The sequence below is a fragment of the Ursus arctos genome, unplaced genomic scaffold (genome assembly GCF_023065955.2).
Source record: "Ursus arctos isolate Adak ecotype North America unplaced genomic scaffold, UrsArc2.0 scaffold_5, whole genome shotgun sequence".
NCBI lineage: Eukaryota > Metazoa > Chordata > Mammalia > Carnivora > Ursidae > Ursus > Ursus arctos.
Window position 1 is genome coordinate 62,681,919 of NW_026623067.1, and position 18,434 is coordinate 62,700,352.

The following is an 18,434-nucleotide window of genomic DNA, read 5'->3' on the forward strand; positions in this document are numbered from 1 at the left end:
ACCAAGCTGTTTACTTTTTCTCAGGGTGATTGTGTATATAGAACAGGGGTAATTTAGATACCCCCCAACTCCAAACCCCTTGCCCAAAAATCACCAATAATAATTTCTCCAGGGAGAGTTGAGAAAGTAAAATAAATCGTGCCTCTGAAAATGGTGTATAACTATACACACAGAAATCCTTAGTTCCCTTTATCAATGGTAGAAGCAGGCTGGACCAACGCATCCTAGATCACCAACTCTCTTCCTCAGAAAGACACCTTTTGGTGTGATTTCCCCAAAAGGTACATAAAAAGAAAATGAGACTGGGCAACGAGACAAAGGGAGAGGAAGAGTTTGAAAAGCGCCCCTCGGCTACTGGGGGGTAAGCAGGCCCCCAGGGCAGCCGCAGCTCCACACACAGAGATGGAGGTCCAGGGCTCTCCGCCAAACGGGAGGAATTAAAGCAGAATAAACAGTGTGTCATAACTCCTCCGAACTTTCAACCGGGAAATGAAGGAGAAAAACATCTCCCCTTAATTAAATAAAGTTATCTAATAACACATCATTTCTGACATAACAGAGCCAATGTTAACGCAATTAAAATTCGCTCTTACACAAAAGTCAGATACAATAAACAAAATTGTAATGAAGATGCTAGCGTTTCAAACCTCTGACCCCCAGGCTCTGAAAGCTTTCTCCAGTCTTAGAACATTCATGGCGTATGTTCCGAAATTGTCAATTCCCTCCTCCTGGCCTGCATTCATGATAATGTCATAAAGGGCTGCAGAGTCTTCTCGTCTGTGGTACAGCTCCCAACCCAGCTCACCTGAAACAAACCCACAAATACCACACTAGAGTAAGAACAGTGATCACTCGGTCTAACGTGCATTAGCTAAAACACATAAATAAATGGACAGAGTCCGCTTATGTAATCTAGACACGGTTGAGTTTTAAAACACCAATTTACAAAAAAGTTGCAACAAACTCCTCCTGCAAAGGAGCATGCCATATCACGGAGGCATTCATGCCCCCTCCTGTCTCCCACACAGAGAAGTGATATCTAGGACATATCTCATGACACAGAAACAAGTTAATACAGGAATTAATCTGGACCTTTGACCTCAGCTTCATAATATTAAGTAATTAGCATGGCATAGTTAATCATGATAAGGGGTTCGAGGTTTAGAAACCTCAACACCTGGGGCATCTGGGTGGTTCAGTCAGTTAAGTGGCCAAATGTTGGTTTCAGCTCAGCTCATGATCTCCGGGTCCTGGGATTGAGCCCCAGGTCAGTCTCTGTGCTCAGTGGGGAGTGGGGAGTCTGCTTGCGGATTTTCTCTCTGTGTCCCTCTGCCCCTCCCCCTGCTCCTGCTTTCTCACTCTCTCTCTCAAATGAACAAATAAATCTTTATTTAAAGAAGGAAGGAAGGAAGGAAGGAAGGAAGGGGAAAGAGAGAAAGAGAGAGAAAGAAAAAGAAAGAAAGATGGAGGGAGGGAGGCAGGAAGGAAGGAAGGAGGGAAGGAAGGAAACCTCAACCCCTAACTCCTTGCCCCAAAATCACAAGGCTTAAAAATATAGGCAACTGACAATTATTCAAATGGTCTTCACTGTGGGACAGCCATTAACTCTAATGCCCCCCACACCCCTCTTCTTCCCCACGTGGTCCTTTTATTCACCATGAGAGCTATGGGCAAAAACCAAAGGAAATGAAACCCAACCCAAATAGTCTGTTTATTTTTTATTCTGCTTATGTTTTACGCCAGTCACCACTTTGCGAAGGTCAGGTGAAAGAAGGATGGGGAAAGCGGACAGCAGAAGCCCAGAGAAGAACTATAGCCTTCATACTTTATGTATGTTCTCCTTGTTCCCCAAAGCTGAGGGCTGATGGTGATGTGTTTTTCCAGGACACCACCAGAACATGAGTAACATGTAACTGAATGAATGCCTGGGCACCAAGTACTCCTTCTATGAAAGAACAAGGAGGGCGAGAGGAAGTTGGAAGTGAGCCCACAGCACCAATGGGGAACTGAAGAGCATTCATTCATTTCTATTTCAAATACATACTATGCACAAGGTTAGGTGCTATAAGAAGACTTCCCTAAAAAAGCCTTAATGGTAATACTTGAAGCAAGGTACCTGATATATTTAAGATGGTCCCTATGAGAGATTCTATCTATGGGAGACCATCTTTTTTTTTTTTTTTTAAGATTTTTAAAATTTATTTATTTGACAGAGAGAGAGACAGAGAGAGAGAGAGCACAAGCAGGGGGAGAGGGAGAAGCAAACTCCTCGCTGAGCAGGGAGCCCGATGTGAGGCTCGATCCTAGGACCCTGGGATCATGACCTGAGCTGAAGGCAGACGCTTAACCTACTGAGCGCCCCCCCGCCCCGTCACCCCTATGGGAGACCATCTTGAATGTTCCTAGAAACAGTCAGCTGACCTAAATATGCTGTCAACCCTTCCAACTATTCCAAAAGCTATCCTCTTCCAACTTTTTTATCTACCCTTCCGAATAATAAGAAGCCATGGGATTGGAACAAGGATTGGAAATCTGGGAAATGACTCTTCCAGACTAGGAGTGAATAGACAGAACAATTTTAAGAGTTGGACAGGAGAAAGCTTCCTCCAAAGTTATACTGACAAAAGTCAGTGGATGCCTGTGTGTGAGCACAGGCATGTCATTTGTGCTAGCTTCTTTTAAATTTTAGAGACCTTCTCTTAAATTTTATAGAATTGTTTTCCAATTCTTACCAGTATAAGATATCCTAATAGCAGTGACAGGAATGTTTGAAACCTTTAAAGACTTGGTTTGAAGAAACTTGAAAACTTCATCACTAAGATCTTCAGTGGTCAGTTTCTGAAGAACCTTTCTTGCATGGGGCCCTGCAACACCAAGGACTCCAAGCTCATCGGTTATGTTTTTAATTTCAACATTATATCCACCGTTGACTGCCTCTTCTTCAATCCATCTGCATTTGAGTCATAAACATTGTGTTAAATCTTGCTTGAATAATGCATGTTGGTAACATATTAATTCTCTGAAGACATGTTCTGTGTCTAGAATTACCAGGAAGTCCCCAGAGTGTCATTTCGTATAATAACCTAATTTTTTAAGTTGAGGAAACTGAGTCCCAGAGATGTTAAGTGATTCTCTTTAAACTACCCACTTGTAAACTTGGGGATAATTTTTCACAGTACAGAAGGATCCTTCATTTTAAGTAAGCTCTGCCACATAATTCTTTTAAATAGTGACAGCCCTATTGCATTTAAACTATGATTCAATCTTTGGAAATTAATTTAAACCCAAATTTTCTTTAATACATATACACGGGAGGCACATTTGTGCTGCTAAAGGTTAATAATGTGCCTGCCACCAGACACATAATTGCTTTGACGATCAGAAGGAAACAATAAAAACTCTAAAGACTAGTTTCAATTTTTAAGTCTTGATGAGTTATTGGAAGCCAGTTTTAGGGTTTGTTTATAATTTATTGAGAGTCCCTGCAGCTACTTAAAAAGGTCCTCTGGATTTACAGAAAGCTAAGCTACAAAGTTACATCTTGGCTTGAAGGGTATAATTTGCATCATTTTACAACCATAGTGAGAATCTCAGAGTGAGACATTTTTTAAACAATAGCACTGGAAATATTTTTGGAATACTAGAGACCACAGATTTGATAGTAGACTAAATTGTAGACCAAAGACTCACGTGAAGGATTGACTTGGCAAGTCAACGAGTTAGGTCTAGCTGTGGGCCAGAGAGCACAAAGCATGGAGGAGGAGGAAGAAAACCCAGGGAGGCAGCTTACTGAAGTGGACTGAACACAGGCATCGGAATCAAAAGGAGGGGCTCACACAAGTTACTCTAGCTCAGACTTCAGTTTTCTCATATGAAAATGGGAATAATATAGACCTTGCAGATACATCTATTAGGAGAATTAATTGGGGCAATGTCTAAAAAGAGTTCTGACACATTGATGATGTCTAATAATTGGGAGTTAATATTTTTAGAACCAGCAAACCCTATGGATGGATTACCTTTTGGGGGGGTGGGGACAGGGTCCCTCAATTCAAATAATTTCCTATAAAAAACATGACGTTTATTGAAACAATAAGGTTTAAGAATTAAAGTTGTACTTTCAGCTATTGGGAAAAGAAAACCTCACTGCAGGACTGAGTCAGCATATAATCCACATAAAACTTTCTTATTAGGTGTGTACCCACCTAAGATCATGAAGTTCGGATCCAGAACCAGTTATTAGTAAAAACTCCCCAGGAGTTTGGTGAGAAACGGTCAACTCAGCATACACTCGACCTTTTGGTGTCAACATGTGACTTATATTTGTAAAACCCACCTACACAAAAGAATTTAAAATTACCTCAGGATGCAATTAAAATCTTACGTATCCTTTTAACACAACATGGAAATAAAAATGCAGTGTCAACAATGAAAAACATCTGAATCTTACCATTTATATCAATTGTGTGAACTATATTTAAACCTAAGCCCAAGATTAATTTTGAAGTTCTTAGTTTCAATGATAATTATAACTATTTGTCATAAAAATTACACTTGAGTCAATTTTGCAGTTCCCTATTGACACAATTTAGCAAAGTCATAAGGTACTTGGATGATAATTCGTTCGACAAAATTTAAATTAGAAAATTAGCTAGAATATTCATGGCCGGTTGAAGAGCTCCAGCATTCAAATAACATACTAATTAACAAAAAAAAATGAGAGGACAGAGAATTAAGCAGGCCAGAATCCTGACCCTTGTACCCATATAAGGTTATTTACCTTTGGAATGACATTTGCAAAGAGATGGTCCAGCAATCGAACAGAGTCTTGGCCTTTGATGTTAAACTTGCCAAATGGTGATAGGTCAATAACCCCTACTTTTTGCATAACCTGTTTATACTCAGATCCTACAGGCTCAAACCAGTTTGTGCGGCGAAAACTGGGCCTGAAATACAATGTTTGTCATAAAACAACTGTCAATCATTTAAAAAAAAATACAGACTATTTATTAAATGCTATTAATCTAGGAAATCCCATTTGGGAAAAAAAAGTATAACCTTAAGTTCTGTTCTGTGAATCATACATATAGGGTAGAAACTGATTTTTTAAAGGTACTCTTCTATTTCTTTGACCCATTTTGTAGTGAATGACATAGTATTCATTAACTAGCAATTAAGATGGGACATGTGGGCTCTCAGATCTGGAAGAAAGCACAGAAGTCTACCAGTCCTGGGGTTTTCAATCTTGATTGCATATTAGAATCACCTGAGGATCATGTAAAAAAAATCACATTTTTTGGACCTAATTAAATCAGAATATAATGGGGTAGAACTATCTTGTCCAGTGCTTCTCAAACGTTGGTGCAGCTACCAATCACTCACACTTGTTAAAATGCAGATTCTAAGGCATCAGGTCTGGGGCGGGGCCCTACATTCTGCATTCTAACAGGTGGTGCTCATGCTGTTGGTCCACAATCAGAATAAGCAAGGACTTGGTCCAACATCTTCATTTTTAGAGAAAAGGCATAAGCTGATTTCCAAGGCTTTTGCCTTAGTAAATGACAGAGCTTGGCCTGGAACAAAAGTCTACTGACTCATTCAGGGTCCTTTCTACTTGACAGAGTTAACTTCTAATGTGGTATTTTAACTACAGAACAGACAACTGTCTGCTAAATGAGTTTTCAGTTGTTTAATTATTAAAATAATAGAAGAAACAGGTCAGATCCAAAGAGCAAAAATGAAGAATAGATCTGGCATTTACCTGAGTCATTTAGGAAAAACTGAACCAGTATTTTGCCCCCAGATATTCTAGACTGTCTACTGAGCCCAAATTCATTAATCAACAACTGGGCCTCTACTATCCTTTGTACCATTTAGATCTGGTCTTAAAGTAGACTTCAAAACCTGCTTAAATAAGCAAAATGACAAGTCCAAAAGAGAGAGAGAGAGAAAGGTAACAATTTCTAGATTTGCTATTTATTTTCTCTCGGTTTATGGATTCTTTTTTTTTTTTTAAAGATTTTATTTATTTATTTATTTGACAGAGAGAGAGACAGGCAGCGAGAGAGGGAACACAGGCAGGGAGAGTGGGAGAGGAAGAAGCAGGCTCATAGTGGAGGAGCCTGATGTGGGGCTTGATCCCCAGAACGCCGGGATCACGCCCTGAGTCGAAGGCAGATGCTTAACGACTGAGCCACCCAGGCGCCCCTCGGTTTATGGATTCTTATGAGAAAAAATATATAATCACTATTAATCCCAAATGACAACAATGGTGTATAATCCAACAATGATGACAACAACTTTAGAGGAATTCAGAGAATTGTTTTAGTGACATGCTTTATGCTTTAGCTTAATGTGAAATGTGAAGTAAATGATCTACCCCCCTAATTTATTAATGGTACATATAATTTGCATGACTCACTGCACGCACACTAAAAAGCTGTTGCTATGAGCTCTTCCTTGATCAATAGAAAATCCATATTGTCATACTATTTCCATTCGATGGGATTTGACCAGGCGTCCTAAGCCAGAACACATCTTTAGGAGCCAACTGAAGCCATGTGGGGAGGTAGAGGGGATGAGGAAGGTTCCTCTGAGTTCCTGGAAAATACCAAGTGGAGGCTTTACCTGAGCTGGCTATAAGACTCTGGAGGCCACAGGGGTCCTAGATGCAAGCCAGTGTCCTATGGGATGCCTCCACTGCGAGAAAATGTTTTGTAGGAAAAGGCTCAATGCTCTCTGGAATGGGGTGAAGTCACTTGGCGGCAGGGGGTGGGGACAACATTTCTCTTATGTCCCTCCTTTCCATCTGACAATTTCATTCTACATTCGGAGCCACAGGCAGGTTATGTCATTCACTTACCTGTACTGAGTGTCCTGACCCAGTTTGTAGAACCAGTGTGGCTGTTCCCAGCCTGCATGGAACCCCATGGAACACTTAGACTCCAGGGTTTTATAAAGCCCACTGACTCGCTGAGTTGGCCTCCCGGCAAATCGTTCTTCTTTAGGATAACCAACTGAAAAAGGAAAACTAGTACCTAAATAGCACGTAACCAAAACTATAAACAACTTTGAAGGCATTCAGAAAATAGAAAACACAGTTCTTAACATCCAGAAGCATATATATGTATGAAATTTATGTAAAAGATAGTAACTACACTTCTTGTGGTGATCATTTCACAATGCATGCAAATGTCAAATCGCTATTGTTGTACGCCTGAAACTAACATAATATCGTATGTCAACTATACTGCAACTTAAAAAATTATGTAAAGGGGCGCCTAGGTGGCTCAGTCAGCTAAGCGACTGACTCTTGGTTTCAGCTTAGGTCATGATCTCAGGGTCCTGAAATCGAGTCCTGCGTGGGGCTCCGAGCTTAGCACAGAGTCCGCTTGGGACCCTCTCTCCCCTCTCCCTTTGCCCCTCCCCCCGGCTCACTCTCTCTCTCAAATAAATAAATCTTTTAAAAATTTTTTGTAAAAAAAGCCGAATTGTCATTTATATAACTATCCAAGGATAAAGTAAAAGTAGATTTAGAACTTAAAATCGCTGATGCACTCTACACATTAAATATACATGTTCATATAGATTCCTTGTTGTGTCTTAAAGGCATAATACTTAATAGAATCCCTAAGCACTCCTACCACAATGCACAGAAGAGCAAGCAGCTAAAATCAGAGGCACTGCAAGTCGATTCTGAACACACTTTGTAGACAACAGTAAATTTGCACTTTACCAATATTGTTGAATCCATATGACTCTCTTGCTTTGGCCTCAGTGTACTGAGTTGTTGTCCATTTGCCATAGCGATTGGGATCCAATTCTATCAGATCAAATGGAGGTTCCCCGTGCAGGATCCAGTCACTGAGATATTTCCCTACCCCACCAGCGTGGATTATGCCGTACCTTTCAAATACAGAGATAAATACACTGTTACTAACATATGTAGTTTTCAAATAATGAAACACGTCCAACTATTTTACAGGTCCTCCAAGTTGGAGTGTTCTGTGCTATTTTGAACAGTCAACAACAGAACGTTTATGCTAGTTTTTTTTCCTCAAAAAAACAAAACATGTTTAGGCGTCCAAATTAAAGGGACCTGACTTGATAGCTAGTTTGTTTCCATAGTTTCAAGAGATGCACACCTGCAAAATAGCCTACAACTCTTAGCTAGGAAAGAGGCTCACTTTAGGAAAATGGAAGAAAGGAAACAAAGAGGAAGACTTAGCTGTTATCTTCTCAGCCATGTGGAGCTAGGATTATCTTGCGCAACAGGAAGCTTGCAGGAGAAACTGTACACTGAGAGCGCATACCCACCTCTTCTCAGACTCAGTTTAGTTCAGGTCCCCTTAGGCGATGACCTCTGTGCAGGGACCTGGAACCTTTATCTCAGACGCAGTCAGAGGAAGAGGCACTCACCCAGGGACTTGTGGGGAGGAGAGGGAAAGGACCACTGTTTCCTGTATTTCACAATGAATGGGTCACTCGGTGGCAAAGGTAGGCTTGTTTTCTACTTCTCTATGAAGATGCTTTAAAACCAAGAACATAACTGTGGCAGATAATTTGATCTGAGATAAAGGAATCACAGTTTCATACTGGCTGCGTGCAGTTCTACCACTCGCTCTATCTGTGGTTTAGGTCAAGCGAAGCAGCTGAGTAACTGGATGAGCAGAAAGTCATGGGGGGATGACCAAGAAAAGGAGCTGCATGAGCAGACCTCCAAATACCAGAAACTCCAGCATCCCAAATGGAGTCCAACAGCCGGAATCACTCTGAGAGCTTGCAAGGACCTTAGCAAAGTCTGTAAATGTTAACTAACTTTTCCCACAAGATACCAGTTTTGCTATTTTATAAAAATGAATGACTGGAGCGCCTGGGTGGCTCAGTCAGTTAAGCGTCTGCCTTCGGCTTAGGTCATGATCCCAGGGTCCTGGGATGGAGCCCTGAATCAGGCTCCCTGCTCGATGAGCAGCCAGCTTCTCCCTCTCCACCACTTGTGCTCTCTCATGTGCACGCTCTCTCTCAAATAAATAAAATCTTAAAAAAAAAAAAAGGAATGACTAAAGTTGTTATGAGGCTATTTCTCAAGTAGAATAAAAAGGCAATAATTTATACTTCTTTGAATCATTTTAAAAAGTGACATGGGTCATCCAAATCACCCATAAACAATTTCACTAAGTTTCAAGAAGGCAATAAAAATTATTAAATATTTGCTTAAAATTCACTCATCCAGGTCCACGTATGATATACAAAAGCCATCATTTTTGAGAGCTAGAGATACTGTTTACAAGGCCTAAAACTGTGTAAAGTTTTATTGACATTTATTGAGCGCTTGCTCTTTGCCAGGCATTGTTTCCATCTAATATGTACCAGCTGATTTATTCTTTAGCAATTTTATTTCACCAATGGGAAAACCAGCCCCCACACAGGGGTTAAATAAGGTCACATTTTAATAAAGATCAGATTCAGGATATAGACTCAGCCATCTGACCCCAGGGTACACTCCCTATTATTGGACTTTACCTCTTCAACGGTTCTGGTTTTTTTTCAGCCAAGACACACGTGACAGACAGTATTCATGCTCTTGACAGACTCTTTGGGCAAAGCCAGGGCTGTGCAGTGGTTTCCTTTGGTCTCACTGCTACACCACTATGTTCTTTCCCTTTTAACAATGTATATGAGCTAACGAATGGGGCAGAGTGCTGTTAATTGGGGAAAATCCTGAATCAAGTCTAATTTATTTTCAAAAAGTAAATCCTTTACACACTTCAGCTCTCTAACCATTAACAAATTATATGTAAACTGACACACAACTGAGTGTTACGAAACATCTATTGAGAGCCCCTGTCTTAGTAGCTAAATGTAAGCATGGAGTAAGAGAGATCTGGGTATGGTTTTTCTTCTGCCGGTGTTAGCTGTGTGACCTTGGGCAAATTTTGTAACCACCCTGAGCTTTAGTCTTCTTTTGTGCACACTTTCTTTACGGTGCTGGTGGAGAATTCATTGACATGGCACTGAAAAGCACATAGCAGGCAAGCAATACAAGGTGGCTGTTGGTCCTTGTATAACCAACAACAGAGTATGCCTGTGCCCAACTGATAAAGATTTTCATAAGGAACTGATGTGCGAAGGTGAAGTGGAAGGGAACTTGATGAGGAAAGGAGAGTTGGGTTCCTCTGTTGCTGGCATTAATCTTCTTCTAAATGGCCCAGCTACTATGCTTTTTGACTATTTACATCTGCTTTGTATGATAGCTCGGTTAAACTGTCAGATGTTATATCTTATAGCATCCCTCCTCTAATTTGCTGTTTATAAGCTGTTCTAAGCCAAGAAAACTAGATTCAATTCAATACAATTCATTCAACATTTTGGGGGCATGGTGCTAGTCACCTAGAAGCAGAAAACCTTGTTAGAACTGTGACAAAACAAAAGTAAAACAGCCTTGACTGAGGGTGATCTGTGAGTAAGGTAAAAGAACACTGGCATATATGTAGACAGTTGGTAATTTCCCCAAATTCTCTGGACTGGTCGTAGCAGGGTGACGGACATTGAAATGCAGATTCCCCAGACCCCTCTCCAGACCACAGAATCAGAATCTATAGGTGTAATGTCTGGGAATCTGTTTGCTTGTTGGTTTTCCAATTCAACACAACTTCATGGGTTCCCCTGACAAATTGGAATTTCACAGATAGGATGTAAAGGAGGATGAAACACATGCGAGTGACTAATCTCAAGGTTGAGATTCTTTTTTAACATGCTTATCAGATGATTCTGCTGCTCAGACAGGTATGAAAACCACAGGCCTCCAGAACCAGGGAAGGATCACAGATGTTAAGCCAGGAGGGGCAGCCAAAGTGAGCATTCCATACATATGACCTGAGAAATATCTTAGCAATCTCAACTTTTAGATAATAAGAAGTCCTTTTTGGTTCAGACCAAATCTGTCAAAGAGAGAGGCACTTTGCCTGTCCCCCAACTGTCATCTTCCCTATCCACCTTCCAGTGTCTACAATCTCAGAAAATTACCCAGAACAATCAGAGCAGGAATGCAACATCAGCCCCATGCAATGAGACACAATTTCTAGATAATCAGTAACCGGGGTTCTAAAGAAAGCAACTTCCTAATGTCCTTGTCAAGTAGTAATAGATGCTCCATTATTAGGATACTGTCTGCTTGTTCAGAGCATGGCTCATGGCCAATGAACCACAAATATTTGTTGACTAAATCAATAATTCTATGACTGAGTCAGTTGCAAAATCAAAAATAATAAAGACTTAGGAATAAATTAAGCAAAAGAAGTATAAAACTTATACTCTGATTATAAATTATTGTTGAAAGAAATTTTAAAATACCTACATAAATGGAGAGGCATCCCACGTCCATGAATTGGACTTAGTATTATGGCCATACTCTCCAAGTCGATCTACATATTCAATGCAATACCTATCAAAATCCTAGGTGGCATCTTTGCAGAAACTGACAAACTGATCCTAAAAATTATATGAAAATGTAAGGGACCCAAAATAGCCAAAACAATCTTGAAAAACAACAAAGATTCACACTTCCCAATTTCAGAACTTACTACAAAGCTACAGTAATCAAAACAGTGTGATACTGGCATGAAGACAGACCTATAGATCAATGGAATAGAATTGGGAGTCCAGAAATAAACCCATACATATATGTGAATTGACTTTTGACAAGATGTCATGGTATAATAAAAAATAAATATTTGGTCTTTGTCCCCATTTCCTGGCACAGACAGAACTCCTAATAACCTCTGGAATTCATAGTCTTTTGTATGCTAATGAGATGGCTCAAGGTGTGGTGAGAGGTACTTGGGGGGTTAAATAGCTTCAGCATAGGGACTAGTCACAAGAAGTTCAATCATCAAAAAAAAAAAAAAAGGTTAATCATCAATGGTCAATGAGTTAATCAATTATTCCTGTGTAATGAAACCTCCATAAAATCCCCTAAATGACAGAGTTCAAAGAGCTTTCAGGTTGGTGAACCTACTGATGTGCTACAAAGGTGGCAGAGAGGGCGTGAAAACTCTGTGCCACCTCCCTCCCTCTCATACCTCACCCCTTGTATTTCTTCCATTCCGCTGTTACTGAGTTGTATCCTTTATAACACATGGGTAAAAGTAAGTATTTTCCTGATTTCTGTGAGTCATTCTAATGAGTTATCAAACCTGAAAAGGGGGTTGTAGGAACTCCCACAGTTATAGCCAGTCAGTCAGAGGTACAGATCATCCCTAGAACTTGTAACTGGTCTGAAGTGGAGACAGTTTTGTGGAACTGAGTCCTTAACCAGTGGGATCTGCACTAACTCTGGAAGTTAGTATCAGAATTGAATTGTCGGACACTCAGTTGTGTCGGAGAATTAGAAAATTGGATGTTGGGGCGCCTGGGTGGCACAGCGGTTAAGCGTCTGCCTTCGGCTCAGGGCATGATCCCGGCGTTGTGGGATCGAGCCCCACATCAGGCTCCTCCTCTATGAGCCTGCTTCTTCCTCTCCCACTCCCCCTGCTTGTGTTCCCTCTCTCGCTGGCTGTCTCTGTCTCTGTCAAATAAATAAATAAAATCTTTAAAAAAAAAAAAAAAAAAGAAAAGAAAATTGGATGTTGGCGTCAGAAGTGGTGTCAGAAAAAAAAGATATCACAGAAACCAATGCAATCCAATGAGGAAAGAACAGTCTTTTCAATAAATGGTGCTGGGATAACTGGCTATGCACACAAGAATGAAGTTGGATCCCTACCTCACACCACATACAAAAATTAACTCAAAATTGATCAAAGATTTAAATGTAAGAGTTAAAATTATAACATTCTTAGAAGAAAACATAGGTATGAATCTTTATGAACTTGGATTAGAAAATAGTTTATTATATATGACACCAGAACTACATGCTAAAAAAGAAAAAATACACATTCTAGACTTCATCAAAATTAAAAACTTTTCTGCTTCAGTGAATACCATCAAGAGAGTGAAAAGACAACCCAAAGAATGGGAGAAAAATTTTGCAAATCAAGTATCTGATAAAGGTCTTATATCTAGAATAAATAAGGAACTCCTACAACTTAACAATAAAAAGAAAATAATTTTTTAAAAGATTTATTTATTTATTTGAAAGAAAGAGAGCATGTGGGGGGGCAGAGGGAGAGAGAGTCTTAAGCAGACTCCCCACTGAGCACAGAGCCCCACGAAGGCTCAATCTCACGACACTGAGATCACGACCCCCGAAACCAAGAGCCAGGTGCTTAACAGATTGCGCCATCCAGGAGCCCTGACAAATAATAATTTTTTAAAAAATGGGCAAAGGATACGAATAGGCAACCCTCCAAAGAAGATATTCAATTAACATACATGAGAAACCATTCCTACATGCTCATGCCTGCATATGAACGCTGCAGGTGATTACCTAAACCCTCAGTTACTTTTTGCCCTCCAGCCCTATGTCTCCGTCTGGTTTCCTCCCTCTAGATGTCCCACAGACGTAAACTTAACACTTCAAACCCAAACTCTCAAAAATGAAACTCATTTTTTTTCTGGTTTTCTCTCCCCATAGTCCCAGCATCCAAGCAGGGATCAAGTTAGATAGTTTGCCATCATTTGCTATTTTTTTCTCTTCCTCAAGACCTAATGCAATCAATCATCAAGTCTAAATAAGTGTGTCTCCTATCTCTCAGTCCCCGCTGCTGCTCCCTCAGTTCTCTACCGTATTGACAGGACAGCACCCTGACCAGCCCTGTGCCTCTGGACAGACCTCACTGTCTTGTCTTCAGCTGCAGCCCAGTGCCTAACAAGAGACCTGGCACGGAGCTGGCAATCATTAAATATTAGCTGAATAAATGGCCAAATAAAATGGGAAAGAAAAATAGAATATTAGAAGCTCTGATATGATGATAAAGTGGGCTTGACATTAATATTCACCAAATTAATGGGACAAATATTAAAGATGAAACATCAAATGGGTAATGGAATCATATAAATAGTAAGCAACCTGAGAAGTCATAAAGAAGCAAATTATGTTGGACAAACATAAATTATGGTGAAAAATGCATCAGATACTTATTCATTTGATATTTTGAATTATTTTTGTCACATTGTGTTATGAAAACATCCTTGTAAAATTGGGGTAAATTGACCAACCTGAACATATATGGCATGAAAAGAGACATGAATAATGGAAATAGCAGGAAATATGCAAAGAGAAGTTTCCAGGAAATCATTGCCCTTCTGTGTGATAAGCTTTAAAACCTATACAAGTCATTAAACTATTAATAATCCATAGCAAGGATTTTTAAATTGAAATATTTTATTCCTCAGGGTACCTGTGTGGCTCAGTCAGTTCAGTGTCTGCCTTTGGCTCAGGTCATGATTTCAGGGTCCAGAGATCAAGCCTCACACTGGGCTCCCTGCTCAGCGGGGAGTCTGCTTCTCCCTCTCCCTCTGTCCCTCCCCCAGCTCATGCTGGCTCTCTCTCTCTCTCTCTCAAATAAATAAATAAATAAAATCTTTTAAAAAGAGAAATATTTTATTCCTCATGTATCAACAGTCATGAAAGCAAGAAAATTCTCTGCCCCTCCCCTATTTTCTACTTTGGCCTGAGATTAAGATGAGACAAGACTAATCTAAAATATTTGACTTCATTAAAAAAAGAAGAAAAGAACCTTGGCTCTGTAACAAATGTTGAATTAAATGGAGATACTCACCCAAAACCTATAGCCACCCAGTAGTTTCTGACTCCCTGATGGGGCCCTACCATAGGCAGAATGTCAGGAGAATAGGTGATAGGGCCATTGACAATATTGATGATGTCAGCCTTTTTCAAGACTGGAACCATTTCCATGGCAGCTTCAACATGTTCCATGATTCGGTCAAGATCAGACTCAAAGAGCTCCTTTCCAAACCCTGAAGAGACATACCATTGTGGTCAGGATGCCGCAGCTGCCCTGACATTAGTTTAAAGTGACTTAAATCTGAATCAGCTTATATTTAAAGAAGGTCTTTGGGAAGTACTTCCTTTTTTTTTTTTTTAAGTCTAAATTTAATATTCACTATCAACAGATAGGTTCCCATCACATTACTGAGAACAATAATGTTATTTTTGTTGAAAGGATAAAATCATGAAAGTTAACCCCTTTTATTAGTAATAAGTTTAAATCTAGGTATATTAACAGTTTTCAACATTTAATCCAATCATAATTTTAAAAAAACAAACAATGATTGGTTTGTCAAGAGAGAGCTTTTACCCTTCAATTAACCATTAAAGTCTGCTCTATCCTCCCAGGTAAGGCCAAATGGGAGCTTACAAAGTTATGTCAGAACACAGGGGATAAACAGAAAACGACTCCAGGGTCTAGGATAATGGATTCCAGATGCCTTTCAGCTCTCAGCAGAGAAAGAAGGGCCTGGAGGCCTCCTTCCTCAAGCTTGCTCCCCCAGGTATGCAGTTCTAGAATTCTGAGAAAAGAGTCAGGGTCTTGGAACACAATCTTTTTCTCAGTCCTCAAAGGCACTGTGACTGAAGGCAGTGCCACAGATGAGCTTCTGAAAGAACTTCTCCACCAATACTGGGAGCTTTCCCACAAAGCAGCCAGCCAGCTTCTGTTCCTCCTGTGAACTGTGCGTTGGGTCGGTTGCATGGAGGCCTGCAGACCACTAGGCTTGGACCAGGACGTGCACGCACCCAAGGCCAGCTAACACCCTGGCTCTCCCTCCAACTAGAATTATTTAAATATTTGTTCAACACTTATGTGGAAGGGAGGCTGCCAGCATGAGGGAAGAGCAGAAAGGAAGGCTCTCAGGTGGTGATGAGCCCTCGCTCTGAGATCAGGAGCTACTCCACACAGGCCCAAATGTGCAGAGCCCACACAAGACAAAAGCCCTCAGCTAGCTGGAGCTGGCCGAACTTCTGTGGAAGGCAGCTGAGTGATCATCTGTTGTCACATGGGCATAGGTGTATTGAGGAGTAGGAGAGAGGTTCATTCCCAACCCAAGTATAATTATCAAAAGTATAATTCTAGAAAGTACAATTTCCTCCATTTTTTTATACCCCTTATTTCAGAGTCCCAATGAGATTTTAGCACTTTCTATAGATTGTTTTAATTGGTTACTTCCTTACATAACCTCCATCTTTAATCTAGCTCTGTAGAAATGTTTCATGAAAAACAAAAACAGGTCCATCTCCCTTACAGAACTTGAAAGAGAAACTATAGTTCCTCCTGGTTTAGCATAGGGCTCTTCTAATCCATTTATGTAGTAGGGGAGGACTTCAGTTTGCAGGTCAACCTATCCTGCTCTGTGAGGCCCTCTGAGGCTTTCATTCTTAGCAGGCTGGAAACCCTGTCTCTGAAACCTGCCATGTTTCCATGTTTCCAACTGTCAAAACACAATAACAACCATATCCAAATCTGGAAACTAGACCAAACAGGTAGGGGATTGAGGAAAAAGGGGGGAGGCAGGAGGTTGGTGTGGGAAGGCAAAAATGACCTGAAGCCTTCCAAACCAGCAGTAGATACGTTTCTTCAATTTCAGTCACCAACTGCCTCTTTTCTCTTTCCTCAACTTCCTGCTGTGTTTGTTCAAAAGGGCATGAGAACAGAGCTTACCTCAGACTACTCACCTCCAGTCCCAGGTATCCAGTAGTCTCATACCATGGTGTCATCTGATTCTACAGCCAGCCCCCAGCCACAGAGAAGACAAAACATATGTGCCTGACCTGCACCCACTTGCGTTTATGGAACCCACCTGGAGGGACTCCATCGGTGACCCATGCGTCCTGCACTTTCATTTTCTCCTGACTTTCGTATGGACCAAACAAAAGCCCATCCCTTTCCTGTCGGAGATAATAGGATCCTTCCAGGTCACGGAGCACTGGCAGTTCTCGTTTCAAAGCTTTCACTTCAGGTATAGTCGATGTAACAACATATTGGTGCTGGACTGGAATGAGAGGATGTTCTAGTCCCACCATCTTACCTACTTCACGAGCCCAAAGTCCTTAAAGAAAAAAAATCATTTTAAATATTAGCACATATGTAAATGTACCACATCTGACACTGATATGGCAATTTCTTTTAAAATAAAACATTTAGAAGACTTTTTTTTTCATGGCAAAGTCAAAAGAACGTCATAATGACTTTAAATTTTTTGTCATTGCAAAACTGTGGGGGAAGAGAAGTGTTCTACCCTGCCCCAGCGTTTTAAAGATATCTATAATCCAAGGGAACTCCATTCCTGAAAAAGCATTTGCCCATAAGCAGAGGCAGGCAGGAAAATGACAACAAAAACAAATTTACTTGAAGGGAAAAATAAACAACCCAAATACATAAAATGTACAAATGTTGATAAGAAAGACAGTAATGGACTGACTCTATTCCTGAAAGAGAGTTGATCAAGCAGTGAGGGGCCCTGTGTGATCAAATTGTGCATAGGAAAGCCCTGAAAGTCAGTCCCTCCATCCTCTAGGCCCTCCTCTCCTCAAGTTACTGATGCCTAAGATTCTACAAATACAGAATTGTACTGTTAACTTAAAATTTGAAAACGTATATACTTCGGGAGAGAGAGCACAGTAACTTTTATCCGTTATTGTAAAAGTTTAGTTAGAATACATTTGTAAGATCCTTTCTTGCAAAAGGCATGAAGGAACCAGGAGTCCAGAGCAGCAGGGCTGAGGAGCCATAGCAAAGAGGAAAGGGCTCAGAAGCAGGTGGGGGTTCCTGTATGAGAATGGATCTCACTTCACAGCATGTGCTGGGACTGGCTTACTGCTGGGGATGAATGTTATTTTTACCTTTGCAAAAGAAGGAACCAAACTGTGGCTGAAAGTATCCTTGATTCTCCCCCAGGTGACTCTTCAGTATACAGATATGGACCTAAAGTCCAGAGAAGGAAAGAGATATGCCCAAGGTCCCACTGGGAGCCCTGGAATCATCACTTCTTATCGGTTTTCTTGCTATGGAAAGACTTTTTTTTTTTTTAATCTAAGACATCTCTACTTGCATAAAGGTATTTCAGAATCTAGAATGATTATATGGCAGGGAAGTGATGTCACGTGACCCATCAGTGGATTATTTGGCGGGGGGTGGGGTGGGGGAGAGGTTCTGTTTGTTTGTTCGCTTCATAATAATTTTGAGTAATCATTCAAATGATTACAGAATCTTATTCAAGTTATTTCTTTGGAGGTTGCACTCTTAATTTTTAACTATTTCTGTTTCTGCTTTTTTAGGAATCTACTAAGGAGTTCTGGAGCCTCTGTCATTATGAGGTTCAGAGTTAGATACAGAATTATCAACTATCAATCAGTCTGGGAACCCAGATTTTGTACTCTTATGTGTCCAAATTTATTTCTATTCAACTATCTAAACATCATCCTTGTGTTCTGTTGTTTTGTTCTGGCCTAACGGCTAAACTGACCGTCCTTGTTTAAA

At 40.5% G+C, this 18,434-nt stretch overlaps 1 protein-coding gene across 5 annotated transcripts in view; it reads right to left on the minus strand.

The window, feature by feature from the left end:
* The window catches only part of DMGDH (dimethylglycine dehydrogenase), a 66,627-nt gene that overhangs the window by 24,694 nt on the left and 23,499 nt on the right, over positions 1-18,434 (minus strand). For all 5 annotated transcript variants that reach the window (XM_057307253.1, XM_026498443.4, XM_048221146.2 and 2 more), the window contains exons 6-13: positions 16,756-17,004; positions 14,718-14,916; positions 7,736-7,905; positions 6,863-7,016; positions 4,781-4,946; positions 4,206-4,336; positions 2,733-2,950; positions 648-805 (exon numbers count right to left, since the gene is read on the minus strand). In XM_057307253.1, coding sequence (XP_057163236.1) covers positions 648-805; positions 2,733-2,950; positions 4,206-4,336; positions 4,781-4,946; positions 6,863-7,016; positions 7,736-7,905; positions 14,718-14,916; positions 16,756-17,004 — 1,445 coding nt within the window. The remainder of the gene's footprint in view (positions 1-647; positions 806-2,732; positions 2,951-4,205; positions 4,337-4,780; positions 4,947-6,862; positions 7,017-7,735; positions 7,906-14,717; positions 14,917-16,755; positions 17,005-18,434) is intronic.